The following is a 13,273-nucleotide window of genomic DNA, read 5'->3' as shown; positions in this document are numbered from 1 at the left end:
TCAACCTGACGTTGAGAACTCCTATCTGGTGTGTATCAACCTGACGTTGAGAAGTCCTATCTGGTGTGTATCAACCTGACGTTGAGAAGTCCTATCTGGTGTGTATCAACCTGACGTTGAGAAGTCCTATCTGGTGTGTATCAACCTGACGTTGAGAAGTCCTATCTGGTGTGTATCAAACTTACTCTGTCAACCTGACGTTGAGAACTCCTATCTGGTGTGTATCAACCTGACGTTGAGAACTCCTATCTGGTGTGTATCAACCTGACGTTGAGAAGTCCTATCTGGTGTGTATCAACCTGACGTTGAGAACTCCTATCTGGTGTGTATCAACCTGATGTTGAGAAGTCCTATCTGGTGTGTATCAACCAGACGTTGAGAAGTCCTATCTGGTGTGTATCAACCTGACGTTGAGATGTCCTATCTGGTGTGTATCAACCTGACGTTGAGAAGTCTTATCTGGTGTGTATCAACCTGACGTTGAGAAGTCCTATCTGGTGTGTATCAACCTGACGTTGAGAAGTCCTATCTGGTGTGTATCAACCTGATGTTGAGAAGTCCTATCTGGTGTGTATCAAACTTACTCTGTCAACCTAACATTGAGAACTCCTATCTGGTGTGTATCAAACCAGGACATCTGTTGGTGGAGGATGGCATGGAAGTATTTCTCCCGGATCCGTTTGGTCTGTTTGGTGGCTGTCAGCAAGAACAACATCACCTGAAAGGTCCCCAGCAGGAACACAGCACAACCGATCCCGATGAAGTAATAGGCATGTCTGGAAATTCAAATGTATGTATCACACAGTATATTTTAAAGCAATAAGCAACGGGGGTGGGGGTGGGGGTATATGGCCTGTTCTTACGCACAACACGATGCAAGAGTGCCTGGATACAGCCCTTAGCCGTGGTTTATTGGCCATATACCACAAACCCCAGAGGTGCCTTATTGCTATTATCTAATTACATTGGTAATCAGTTTATAAGTAAAAATACATGTTTTGTCATGCCCGTGGTATACGTTCTGATATACCACGGCTGTCGGGCCAATCGGCATTCAGGGCTCAAACCACCCAGTTTATAATCATAAATAAAAGCGACATTGTATTTACATGAGGATATATTTATGATATAATATATTGATAATGTGTGTGTTATCTACTGTACTCATTATCACTTGCCGAGTCATTAGAGCCTGTATATCAACTCCAGGAATCTGAATACATCCGTCAGTTGAGTTCAATAAAGCGCTGATCTCCTCCACAGTGAAATTGGCTATGGAGAAATGACAATACCAGTAGTCAATGTTCACAATCTGGCGTGCCTAACATATGACATGTGTAGTATAAAACATAATCCACAAATCACCAAATATATGGTGAAGATATGCCTAAACAATGCAACCCATAATAGAAATAATCACATATATGTATCTCATACTGTAATACATGGCCACAAAGGAGCCCTGCACTTTATAGCCAATACACAGATGTAAGATCTTAATTTGAGCCAGTTTGCTTCAACAGGAAAATAATCCCGCAGCAACAGAACAGGTGAATTATTATGTAGATTATAATTAATGGGCATTTTTGTAGGGGTTGATACATTAAGAATGGTGCTGAATTGGATAGCGGCCGTTTTACTAGTTGCTGACCAATTCTGCTGTTAAGTGTGTATTTGTGTGTGGTTTTTTGCATATTGCATCCCCGTTTTTAAGACTTTTTTTTGTTAGGCTACATATACATTTCACACAAGTTTTAAATACATGCCACTTTTTTTATGATCCTCAAACTATTTACATACCGTCAGGAGTCAATTATTTGAGTACACAATATGACATTTTACAGGAAGGAAGTAGAGTTTACAATACAATATATTGTATGTTATTCTCAGAAAAGAAAATGTCGTCCCGCCACTCCCTCACCGTGTAGGTCTGTCGCTTGGTCAAGAGTTGTTGATATCTGATACGGTGTTACATAATACATCCCATGCATCAACTGTATTTGCCCGGGCTTTGTTTATCCTAGCCACTGATCGCTCTAAACGAACAATATCTTGAAAATATGATAAGCATATTTGTGGTGAGAGGATTGCAGGGGGTAATGGAAGCACTATGGATAGCTTGTTTTGCTGCTGTTAACCCCACATAAATGATTATCTTCTGAACCAGTTGCAGTCACCTAATAATCCCCAGTTTACAATTGGCTCATTCATCCCCCTCCTCTCCCCTGTAACTATTCCCCAGGTCGTTGCTGCAAATGAGAACGTGTTCTCAGTCAACTTACCTGGTAAAATAACGGTAAAATAAATAAATAAAAGTCATACATGCTACTTTTAGACACAGTAATTACACAACAAATATATTTATTTTTGGATAAAACACATGACATTTTGTATAGATAGTGGATATGTACTCAGACATGTATATCGTGTTTTCAGTTATAACTATTACTGATCATGAGCTTTTTAATCCCACCCCTCTGCTACACTCAGTCCAGCCCACCTAAATGTATCTCCGTAAGACCATCCTCTTTTCATTTCCACGTGCCATATATCTTTCCACTGTGCTGTGACGTCTTATATGAACTTTGAACCTTTCTAATCGCATAGTATCCAAAGATTGTAAGTTAAAGATTAATATTTATAATATTATATATATTGTTGAATGATTGACTTTCCAAATCTCCCAACAGGGCTATTTGCAGAGTTAATTTTAGGAAAATGTAATGCTTTTTCCGCCATTCCTGAAACTGAGATCAGAAACAAGCTCCATTGTGCTGATCTAAACTTTTTGGTACATAATGTTTCCCCCATTGTTTGCTCTGACCGAAAAGAGCTTCTGGACATCAGAACAGCGATAACTAATCTTGTATTGGATGAAGATTTCTACTTCAACCAGTTGGCGGTGCAGGACATACTGCTCACCCCGGACCAGACCCTAATCCTCCGCTCCCGGAGGAGAAAGTGCAAGAGAGGCCGACGTGCGGGCACCCTGACAAAACTACAGTCGTGGACAAAAAATGTTGAGAGTGACACAAATATACATTTTCACAAAGTCTGCTGCCTCAGTTTGTATGATGGCAATTTGCATATACTCCAGAATGTTATGAAGAGTGATCAAATTAATTGCAAAGTCCCTCTTTGTCATGCAAATGAACTGAATCCCCCCAAAATATTTCCACTGCATTTCAGCCCTACCACAAAAGGACCAGCTGACGTCATGTCAGTGATTCAGTAATTCATTAACACAGGTGTGAGTGTTGACGAGGACAAGGCTGGAGATAACTCGGTCATGCTGATTGAGTTCGAATACAGACTGGAAGTTTCAAAATGAGGGTGGGGCTTGGAATCATTGTTCTTCCTCTGTCAACCATGGTTACCTGCAAGGAAACACGTGCCGTCATCATTGCTTTGCACAAAAAGGGCTTCACAGGCAAGGATATTGCTGCCAGTAAGATTGCACCTAAATCAACCATTTATCGGATCATCAAGAACTTCAAGGAAAGCGGTTCAAATGTTGTGAAGAAGGCTCCAGGGCGCCCAAGAAAGTCCAGCAAGCACCAGGACCATCTCCTAAAGTTGATTCAGCTGCGGGATCGGGACACCACCAGTACAGAGTTGCTCAGGAATGGCAGCAGGCAGGTGTGAGTGCATCTGCACGCACAGTGAGGCAAAGACTTTTGGAGGATGGCCTGGTGTCAAGGGCAGCAAAGAAGCCACTTCTCTCCAGGAAAAATATCAGGGACAGACTGATATTCTGCAAAAGGTACAGAGATCGGACTGCTGAGGACTGGGGTCCTTTTCTCTGATGAATCCCCTTTCCGATTGTTTGGGGCATCCGGAAAAAAGCTTGTCCGGAGAAGACAAGGTGAGCGCTACCATCAGTCCTGTGTCATGCTAACAGTAAAGCATCCTGAGACCATTCATGTGTGGGTTTGCTTCTCAGCCAAGGGAGTGGGCTCACTCTCAAATTTGCTTATTAAGAACACAGCCATGAATAAAGAATGGTACCAACACATCTTCCGAGAGCAACTTCTCCCAACCATTCAGGAACAGTTTGCCTTTTTCAGCATGATGGAGCACCTTGCCATAAGGTGGCTCTGGGAACAAAACATCGATATTTTGGGTCCATGGCCAGGAAACTCCCCAGACCTTAATCCCATTGAGAACTTGTGGTCAATCGTCAAGAGGCGGGTGGACAAACAAAACCCCACAAATTCTGACAAACTCCAAGCATTGATTATGCAAGATTTGGCTGCCATCAGTCAGGATGTGGCCACGAAGTTAATTGACAGCATGCCAGGGTGGATTGCAGAGGTCTTGAAAAAGAAGGGTCAACACTGCCTTTGACACTTATGAATTCTTTGTAATTATACTTCAGTATTCCATAGTAACATCTGACAAATTTCTAAAGACACTGAAGCAGCAAACTTTGTGAAAATTAATTTTTGTGTCATTCTCAGATCTTATGGCCACGATTGTACATAGATGAGTACATAAACTTCCTCTACCCTCTGTTCTATTAGCAAACGTGCAAGAGAACAAACTGGACAAGCTCTTTGATCCTTTTAATTGAACCTGAAGAACTGTCAGGACCCGGTTACAAACTCAGGTCTCTGGTGTGAGAAACAGTCACTTAGCAAACTGAGCCACTAATAGTTGGCAGAACCCAGAATATGAGGCAGACACAGCAGTACTTGAGACTGTGCTTTAATAAAGTAAAAAGGAAAGTACTTCAGGCAAAAATATAAATCCACAACGTCAAAAGTAATTCCAAGAGAAAAAAGGTAAATCCTCCAAGACAAAAGGTAAATCCACAAGGTGGTAGATACCGCAGGGAAAAAAACTCAAAAGAATAATCAAAAATAAATAAACAAGAACAAAAACAGAGTACCTCAAGAGAATCCAACAGGAGTAACACATGTTCACAGCATCGCTGGGGCTGGGTGCTAACATACAAACACAGAGCAAAGAACTGAGGAAAACTAAGGGTTTAAATACATTCAAGGGAAACGAGGCACAGGTGCAAATAATAACTGGAAACAAGGGAAAACAAAAGGGTCAAAAAAGCACAATGGGGGCATCTAGTGGCCAAAACCGGAACAATCCTGGCCAAATCCTGACAAAGAACTGTAATATCCCATGTTTCTTATAGTCGTGGCTGAACAAGAACACGGATAATATACATCTAGCTCGGGTTAGATCAAGGGTGGAGGTGAGTGTCTCTGTTAACAACAGCTGGTGAGTGATATTAAGGAAGTCTCAAGGTTCTGCTCACCTGAGTAAGAATACCTCATGATAAGCTGTAGACTATACTATCTACCAAGATAGCTGTGGATTTAACACCACAAGCCTAGAAGATGGTGTGTACCCTCAGACATGGAGGGGGGCAAAGGTCATTCCGCTACCCAAGAATAGCAGAGCACCCTTTAATGGTTCAAACACCTGACAAGTCAGCCTGTTACAAGTGTTTAAAAAACTTATGGAAAGAAAAAATAGTTTGATCAAATACAAAGTTATTTTACAGAAAACAAACAGAATTTCAGCATGCTTATAGGGATGGGCACTCAACATGCTCAGCACTGACAAATGGTTGATGATTGGCTGAAATAAATGAATAGTAAGAATATGGTGGGAGCTGTTTTGTTAGACTTCAGAGCAGCTTTTGATATAATGATCCTGAAATATTGCAGAGGATTTTCATCCTCTGCCTTCTTATGGATTGACAGTTACCTATCTAATAGAACACAGAGGGTTTTGTTAATGGAAGCTTCTCTCACGCAAATTCCGTTGAGTGTGGTGTACCGCAGGGCAGCTGGCTTGGGCTATTGTTTTCTGTTTTTACAAATGACCTTCCACTGAACTTGAATAAAACCTGTTTGTCTATGTACGCTGACAAAATCAATAGTATATACGTCTTCTGCAACAGTAACATAAATAACTGAGACACTTAATATAGAGCTCCAGTCAGTTTTAGAATGGGTAACTAGCAAAATGGGTAACTAGTAATAGTCTGGTGCTTAATATCTCAAAAACAAAATGCATAATTTATTTAACAAATCAATCAGTCAACGTTAAACCTCGTTTAGATCTATTATTGAATAATGTGGCTATTGAGCAGGTTGATGAGACTAAACTGCTGGGTGTAACCCTAGATAGTAAGCTGTCATGGTCAAAACATATAGACTCAATGGTTGCTAAAACGGGAAGAGATCTGTCCATGATCGGGCATTGCTCTGCCTTCTTGACATATCACACTTAGATGTACTGTACTTGGAGGGTAAGTGTCAGTAACATGCATACCAGTCTCTCCTGGCTCAAAGTTGAGGAGAGATTGACTGAACCACTATTGGTCTTTGTGCAAGGTATTGATGTGTTGAAGATACCGAACTGTCTGTTCAAGCAATTGGAACAGTTCTGACAATCATCAGTACAACACAAGACATGAACCAGAGGTTTCTTCACCGTCCCCAGGTCCAGAACAGAGGCTGGGAAACGTTACAGTATTAAATAGAGCTGTGACTACATGGAACTCTGCCACTCCAGGTAACTCAAGCTAGCAATAAAATCAGTTTAAAAAACAGGTAAAAGAACACCTTCCTGCACAAAGGGGACTGTGAAGATACACAGCCATTTTATATATTTTGTATTGTAATGTTAATTGCACTATGTTTTAGATCTAGATATTGTGTGTATGTACTGATACGTAGGCTTTGTGATGTTTCAAATGTATGTATTTCAGTCCTTGACTAATAATGTGCTGGACTATGTATGATGTTAGTATGTTTCATGTGGACCCCAGGAAGAGTTGCTGATGCTTCTGCAGCAGCTAATGGAGATCCTAATAAATGTCAAATACCAAAACGATGCTGGCACTAAGACCGCACTCAACAAGCTGTATAGGACCATAAGCAAACAAGAAAATGCTCACCCAGAGGCAGCGCTTCTAGTGGATGGGGATTTTAATGCAGGAAAACTGAAATCCTACCAGCATGTCACCTGTGCAACTACAGGCGAAAAAACTAGAAATCACCTTTACTCCACAAAGAGAGATGCATACAAAGCTCTCCCTTGCCCTCCCTTTGGAAAATCTGACCATAACGCTATCCTTCTATGCTCGCTTCGAGGAAAGCAATACTGAACCATGTATGAGAGCACTGCCTGTTCCGGATGACTGTGTGACCACACTCTCCGTAGCCAGTCTGAGTAAGACCTGATGAGCTCTTTTGCTCTCAAAACAGCCTCAATTCATCGGGGCATGGACTCTACAAGGTGTCGAAAGCGTTCCACAGGGATGCTGGCCCATGTTGACTCCAATGCTTCCCTCAGTTGTCAAGTTGGCTGGATGTCATTTGGGTGGTGGACCAATCTTGATACACATGGGATAACAGCAACGTTGCAGTTCTTTACACAAACCGGTGCGCCTGGCACCTACTACCATACCCTGTTCAAAGGCACTTAAATATTTTGTCTTGCCCATTGACCCTCTCTGAATTCATGTCTCAATTGTCTAAAGACTTAAAAACCCTTCTTTAAACCTGTCTCCTCCCCGTCATCGAAACTGATTGAAGTGGATTTAACAAGTGACATCAATAAGGGTTCACCTGTCATGGAAAGAGCAGGTGTCCTTAATGTTTTGTATACTCAGTGTACGGTCCCTCAGTTGACAGTGCACGTCAGAGCAGAAATTATACCATGAAGTCCAAGGAATTGTCTGTAGATCTCCGAGATAGATTTGTGATGAGGCACATACAGTATTTGGGGAAGGGTATAAAACAATTTGTAGAGTTTTGAAAGTTTCCAATAGCACAGCTGTCTCCATCATTGGGAAATTATAAAAATATGGAACTACCCAGAGTAGAGCTGGCCATCCGACCAACGTCCGACCAAACTGAGCAACCGGGCAAAAAGGACCTTGGTCAGGTAGCTGACCAAGAACCCAATGACCACTCTAACAAAACTACAGAGTTCCTAGCAGTTAGAGCGTTGGGACAGTAACCGAAAGGTTGCTTGTTTGAATCCCTGAACCGGCAAGGTGAGCAAGACAGTTAACCCCCACAACTGCTCCCCAAGAGCAATGACGTCGATTAAGGAAGCTTCCCTCTCCTCCCTGATTCAGAAGGGTTAAATGCGGAAGACAACAGTTGTGCAACTGACTAGAGATCCCCTTTCCCTTTCCTTGGCTGAGATGGGAGAAGGACAACAGTCTCTACAGCACTTCACCAATATTGGCTTTATTGGAGAGTGGCCAGATGGAAGCCACTCCTGAGAAAAAGGCAATGACAGTTGGAGTTTGCAAAAAAAAGGCATGTGAAAGACTGAGATCATAAGAGAAAAACATGCAGAGCTCATCACCTATTTAACACCATCCCTACCGTGTAGCTTTTAAGTGGCAGGGACTGTGAGACTGGATAGAGGAAACAATAAATAGAGCCAAATCCTTGGTGTGAACATGCTTCAGAGTGTAAATTATCTTAGACTGGGTCGAAGATATCTTTTGGGGTGTACTTTTAACCCCTTTTTCTCCCCAATTTTGTGATATCCAATTGGTAGTTACAGTCTTGTCCCATTGCTGCAACTCCCGTATGGACTCGGGAGAGGTGAAGGTCAAGAGCCATGCACCCTTCAAAATACAACCCTGCCAAGCCACACTGCTTCTTGATACACTGCTCGCTTAACCCGTAAGCCAGCCGCACCAATGTGTCAGAGGAAACCCCATACAATTGGCGTCACGAGTCATCGTGCATGCGCCCGGCCCTCCACAAGGAGTCACTAGAGCATGATGGGACAAGGACATCCTGGCCGGCCAAACCCTCTCCTAACCCGGACAACGCTGGGCCAATTGTGAGCCACATCATGGGTCTCCCGGTATCGAACCCGGGTCTGTAGTGATGCATCTAGCACGGCGATGCAGTGCCTTAGACCGCTGTGCCACTCGGGAGGCTGGGGTGAAGATCTACATTCCAACAGGACAATGACTGCTGACAGAACCAGGAAGTGCTGGAGTCAGTCAACATTCTCAGTGGGGAGAGGTGAAGTATGTACAGTAAACATTCACAAGGTGGGATACACTGGCAGTGGGGACAGGGTGAAGTATAAACAGTAAACATTCTCTGCATTGTTGAGTAAGCATTCCACCGATAGGGCTCTGTTTTTGGCTGGCGTTAAGGCAGGGCTAGTGTCAAACGCACATTAATTTGCAATTCCGACCTCTTAAAACCAGCACTCTGCTATAGTTAAACTATTGCGCAAGGATTGGTAATTTCCCTGTCTTGTTCCAGCTTGCTTGCGTTCAGATGGGAGGGGTGGAAATATTTGAGGTGCGTCCTTAAAGACATGATCACGGTGCTAATTTCAGGGAATGCTGGCAGGGATATTTAAGACCAAACAGAAGCTGGTTTTACCGATTTATACAGCGGATATCCAGCCGTGACTCACACTGCTCATATGAATATGGAACAAGAGTTATGTGCTTTTGGTGCCTGTATAGGCCTTCATAGTATTTAAAAAACATAAAACACTATATTCCCCCCCATTTCATTTTATTTGATTAAAAACCAAGCATAGCCTCCGATTCTGTCAATGAAGGCTGTTTTGTTTTTGTCCTGCCCAATGCAATCTAGTCGGCTAGTCAAGATTGTATAAAGGGTTGGAACCAAATCTTAATCACCAAAGCTTTATTAAAAGATCAAGTTTGAGAGGAGCAAAACACTGAACTGACGTTCCCTTTTTATCTATGTATTGTAGGCAGGCGTACATTATTTTAGCCATGCTTTGAACGTGCATTAAAACCCCTCCATGATGTAGGCTACATGTGTCCATGCCCATCATGAAACGAAAGATGAGAACCTCAGTGAATGCTGGTAAACCTCATATTTAGAAGTTATTTTCCTGCAACAATTGCTTGTTTTCCGTTTTATATTTTGAAACCCCAAGCCCTCTGTAGGCTACCCTCACCCCAGGCCTATTATAACGAAGGCTGGTTCTACAGCAATGCGTCTGTCTTTCTTATCCTGGTGATTCTGTGATATCTCTACATTTTACATTTATTTATTGTTGTTGTTGTTGTTGTTGTTGAAAAAACTAAAAGATTGCTTGTTTTAATTTGTAATTTTATTATGTATTAGAATTCTCCCAAATTTCAGTCTTGTATCATCGCTGCGACTCCCCAACGGGCTCAGAGGATTGAACCTGGGTCTGTAGTGACACCTCAAGTACTGTGAGTGCCTTAGACTGCTGCGCTACTCGGGGGGCCCCTCACTTTCTCTTTACATTGGATCTCTGTCCAGCTACTGAGAAAAGAAAACCCTCCACAGTCTGCGTTGTTCTACTATTATATGCCCACTGGGAGTAATTATGGTGCCTGTAAGTGTATTTAGACATAGCCTATTTAATACACGTTGTTGTTTCGTTTTGTTTCAAATGTGATTATCTCTCTTTTTAGGCCTTATCAATAATGAATTGTTTCTAGCTTATTGACAACTTTTGGCATGTCCCTGCTCAGCCATAATGCACTTTACAGTAGACCCCTATATCAGTGTGAATGCTATGTATATCTGTCCACATTGACACCATGCAATTACTTAGAACAAAGCAAAGATAGGATAGGTCTACATTGTGTTATTTAATTTCTGTAAGCTGTTTAACAAACTATAATGGACTAACTTTGGATTTGGAGTTGATTCCAATGCGATACATAAAATACCATAAATACACAACCTGAATAAACCATGTATTTAGCCATGGAGCACTTTCTGATTGGCCAGTGAGGGGCCAAGCCTGACACACCCATAACTGGTTTAATCGTCAAAACTAAGCCCTTTCTCGCCACCGTCAGCACTGCGCCGATCATTTTTGGTTGTGAAAATAGAAAAATATCTCTGACAAACTCCCAACCTAAAGCTCTACCGCCAGCGCTTAGATTTACCATTGCATTAGGTTTGTTAAAATAGAGCCCTTGTCCTGCAACAGAGTGATCAAATGACGATGCTACATGTGTACCTTGTCAAACAGAATATGTACCTGTAAGGTTGAGCTGTTGTCCACTTTGTACAAAGCTGTCGGTCATCTGTCCAAACACAATACACATAAGGGGCAGGGCTATCCCGTGGAGAGCAGCACATAGCAGGCCGATTATCATTAGGAGCACCTCACAACCAGTAGCGTAGCGGAACTGCAAACACAACACACATAAAACCACAGTCAAATGCAGCAGACGTTGGAATGACTGGAGAATATGAATCTTGTCAAGATCACTTGTAACAAATTACCCCATTTTGACATATACTACAGTGTATGTGCAGATTGCCAAAAGATTCTTGTGTATTTCCTACTATTTCTGAAACAAAAATCAGGACATACCAACTGGAAAAATCCCACTGCTTTTGCTGGTTCTTTTTTCTTCCTTCTTGAGAATGAAACATAGATTCATGAGCAAACCAAAATATATTTAACTGTAATAGGAGTAAAGTAGGAATGCCATTATGGCAATGTTGCTTACCCGAGGCCCTTCTTTGGCTTGCGCTCCGTGTCAACGGTTGGCTGCCCCTCTGTCATCCGCTCCTGAGGCTTCGTATCCTCATGGAAGGCCAGGTTGGGGTAGCCTTTTGCAAATACCTCTTAATCAATTAAACATTTACCAATGATCAATTAAACATTACCAATGATCAATTAAACTAAACAATTAAGCTATCTGCCATCCAATGATACTGCCTGGTCTCATTGATTAGACATAACACAGTAAATGTACATTCGGGACACTCAAATTAGTATGTTAGCTAATTGCTCCCCTAACCCTAAATGTAATCCTTTTAGCTAAACCTTCCCCTAACCATAACCCTTTTATTTACCCTTCCCATAACCATAACTCTAACCTTAACCTAACTCCAAACTTAACCCTAACCTTAACCCTAACCCCTAAACCTTACCCCTAGCCTAGCTAACGTTAGCAAGCTAGCTAAAGTTAGCCACCTAGCTAGAATTCGTAACATATCATACTTTTAGCAAATTCGGAACATATTGATATTTTTCTAATTCGTAACATATAACACAAATTGTAATTTGTAACATGTTATACGAAATGGGTGATGGACATCCACAAAGAAATTCATAACATACAAGACTTAACATATCATACTAAATTGATTTTACAATTTACGTAGGGAATAATACGAAATGCTCTGAGACCAGGTTGAACGACACATCTCACTTTGGTGTACTGACTGTACAGAATTATTATTTCACTTACTGATTATATCAGTCAACCACAATTCCTTCTAATCTACTCTTAACTAGGAATTCTATGCTAATAAATAAGACAGTAAATGATGTGAAACTGATATTACCCTCAGGGATGGTTGGTAGAGAGTCTGGCATGTCCCCATCCTCTCTCCCCATGGTGAATGAACTCAGACGCTGCCTTCCTGGAATTCAGAGAAAGCGATTTTAAACTGTAATTTCAATGTAGTAAATATGAGAATATTTGCGGACCCTAAATGAATGAGTTAATGTACATTTTGAAAAGTGAATAATGATTTCTGTACCAAACAATCTGTTGAATGCTATGCTAGGGTGAGTTGAGGTTTGCCTTCATGTATGTATGCATGTTGTAGTACATGTTTTAGCTGCTTTTAACTAGACAAACTTGATTTACATACAAGTTAAGTTGTGTAACGTCTATAAACTGGGATGTCATTTAGCAAATAATTAAAGTCATCTATTTTAATGGAGGGTTCTTTCCGGAACCGGGGAGGCTGTACAAGGGTAATGCTCATCAACACTTGCTTTTCTTACTGCTTCTCAAGTTATTTTATATTTTCAATATTCATTATGAGAGCATTAAATTGAAAATATTGGCAAATGTAGTATTATAGTAATAATATCTTTACAATTCTAATACCGTGTTAAGCTACGTATCAAAAAGTGCATATTGGCTTTTATATCTTGTGGAACTAAGTTCAACATTTAAAATGAATGAAGCACAATAAGAGGGATTTTGTCAACAACAACAAAATTAAAGCTATGGAATATATATATATATTTTACGCATGTTGTACCAAATATTGTAGTCTACAAACATGTATAAATAGACATAATGTGTGCAGATGTGGGCTACTTACCTTCAGAGAATCCAGTATGAGTCTTTTAGACAATCCACAAGCTATTCTCTCAACATAATACCACCCTTACTAATTGTCAGATGAATGTAATCATTCTTTTGGGAGCTGGGAGATTTTATATCGCTATGCAGGACAGCATCATCATCAGGTGTCAGGTG

The 13,273-nt window shown here is 41.2% G+C and overlaps 1 protein-coding gene across 1 annotated transcript; it reads right to left on the bottom strand.

The window, feature by feature from the left end:
- Positions 1-580: 580 nt before the first annotated feature.
- LOC129837086 (ATP-dependent translocase ABCB1-like) lies at positions 581-13,213 on the bottom strand. The gene is made up of 7 exons (XM_055903000.1): positions 13,116-13,213; positions 12,342-12,419; positions 11,498-11,615; positions 11,359-11,401; positions 11,020-11,170; positions 1,179-1,272; positions 581-776 (listed from the first exon to the last, which is right to left on the bottom strand). Exons 2-7 carry the CDS (start codon positions 12,391-12,393, stop codon positions 581-583), a joined length of 654 nt encoding a protein of 217 aa, XP_055758975.1. The 5' UTR covers positions 12,394-12,419; positions 13,116-13,213.
- Positions 13,214-13,273: the final 60 nt, after the last annotated feature.

Source organism: Salvelinus fontinalis, chromosome 38 (genome assembly GCF_029448725.1).
Source record: "Salvelinus fontinalis isolate EN_2023a chromosome 38, ASM2944872v1, whole genome shotgun sequence".
Lineage (NCBI taxonomy): Eukaryota > Metazoa > Chordata > Actinopteri > Salmoniformes > Salmonidae > Salvelinus > Salvelinus fontinalis.
The sequence above is the reverse complement of the archived record's forward strand: the minus strand, read 5'-3'. Positions and strand labels throughout refer to the sequence as shown.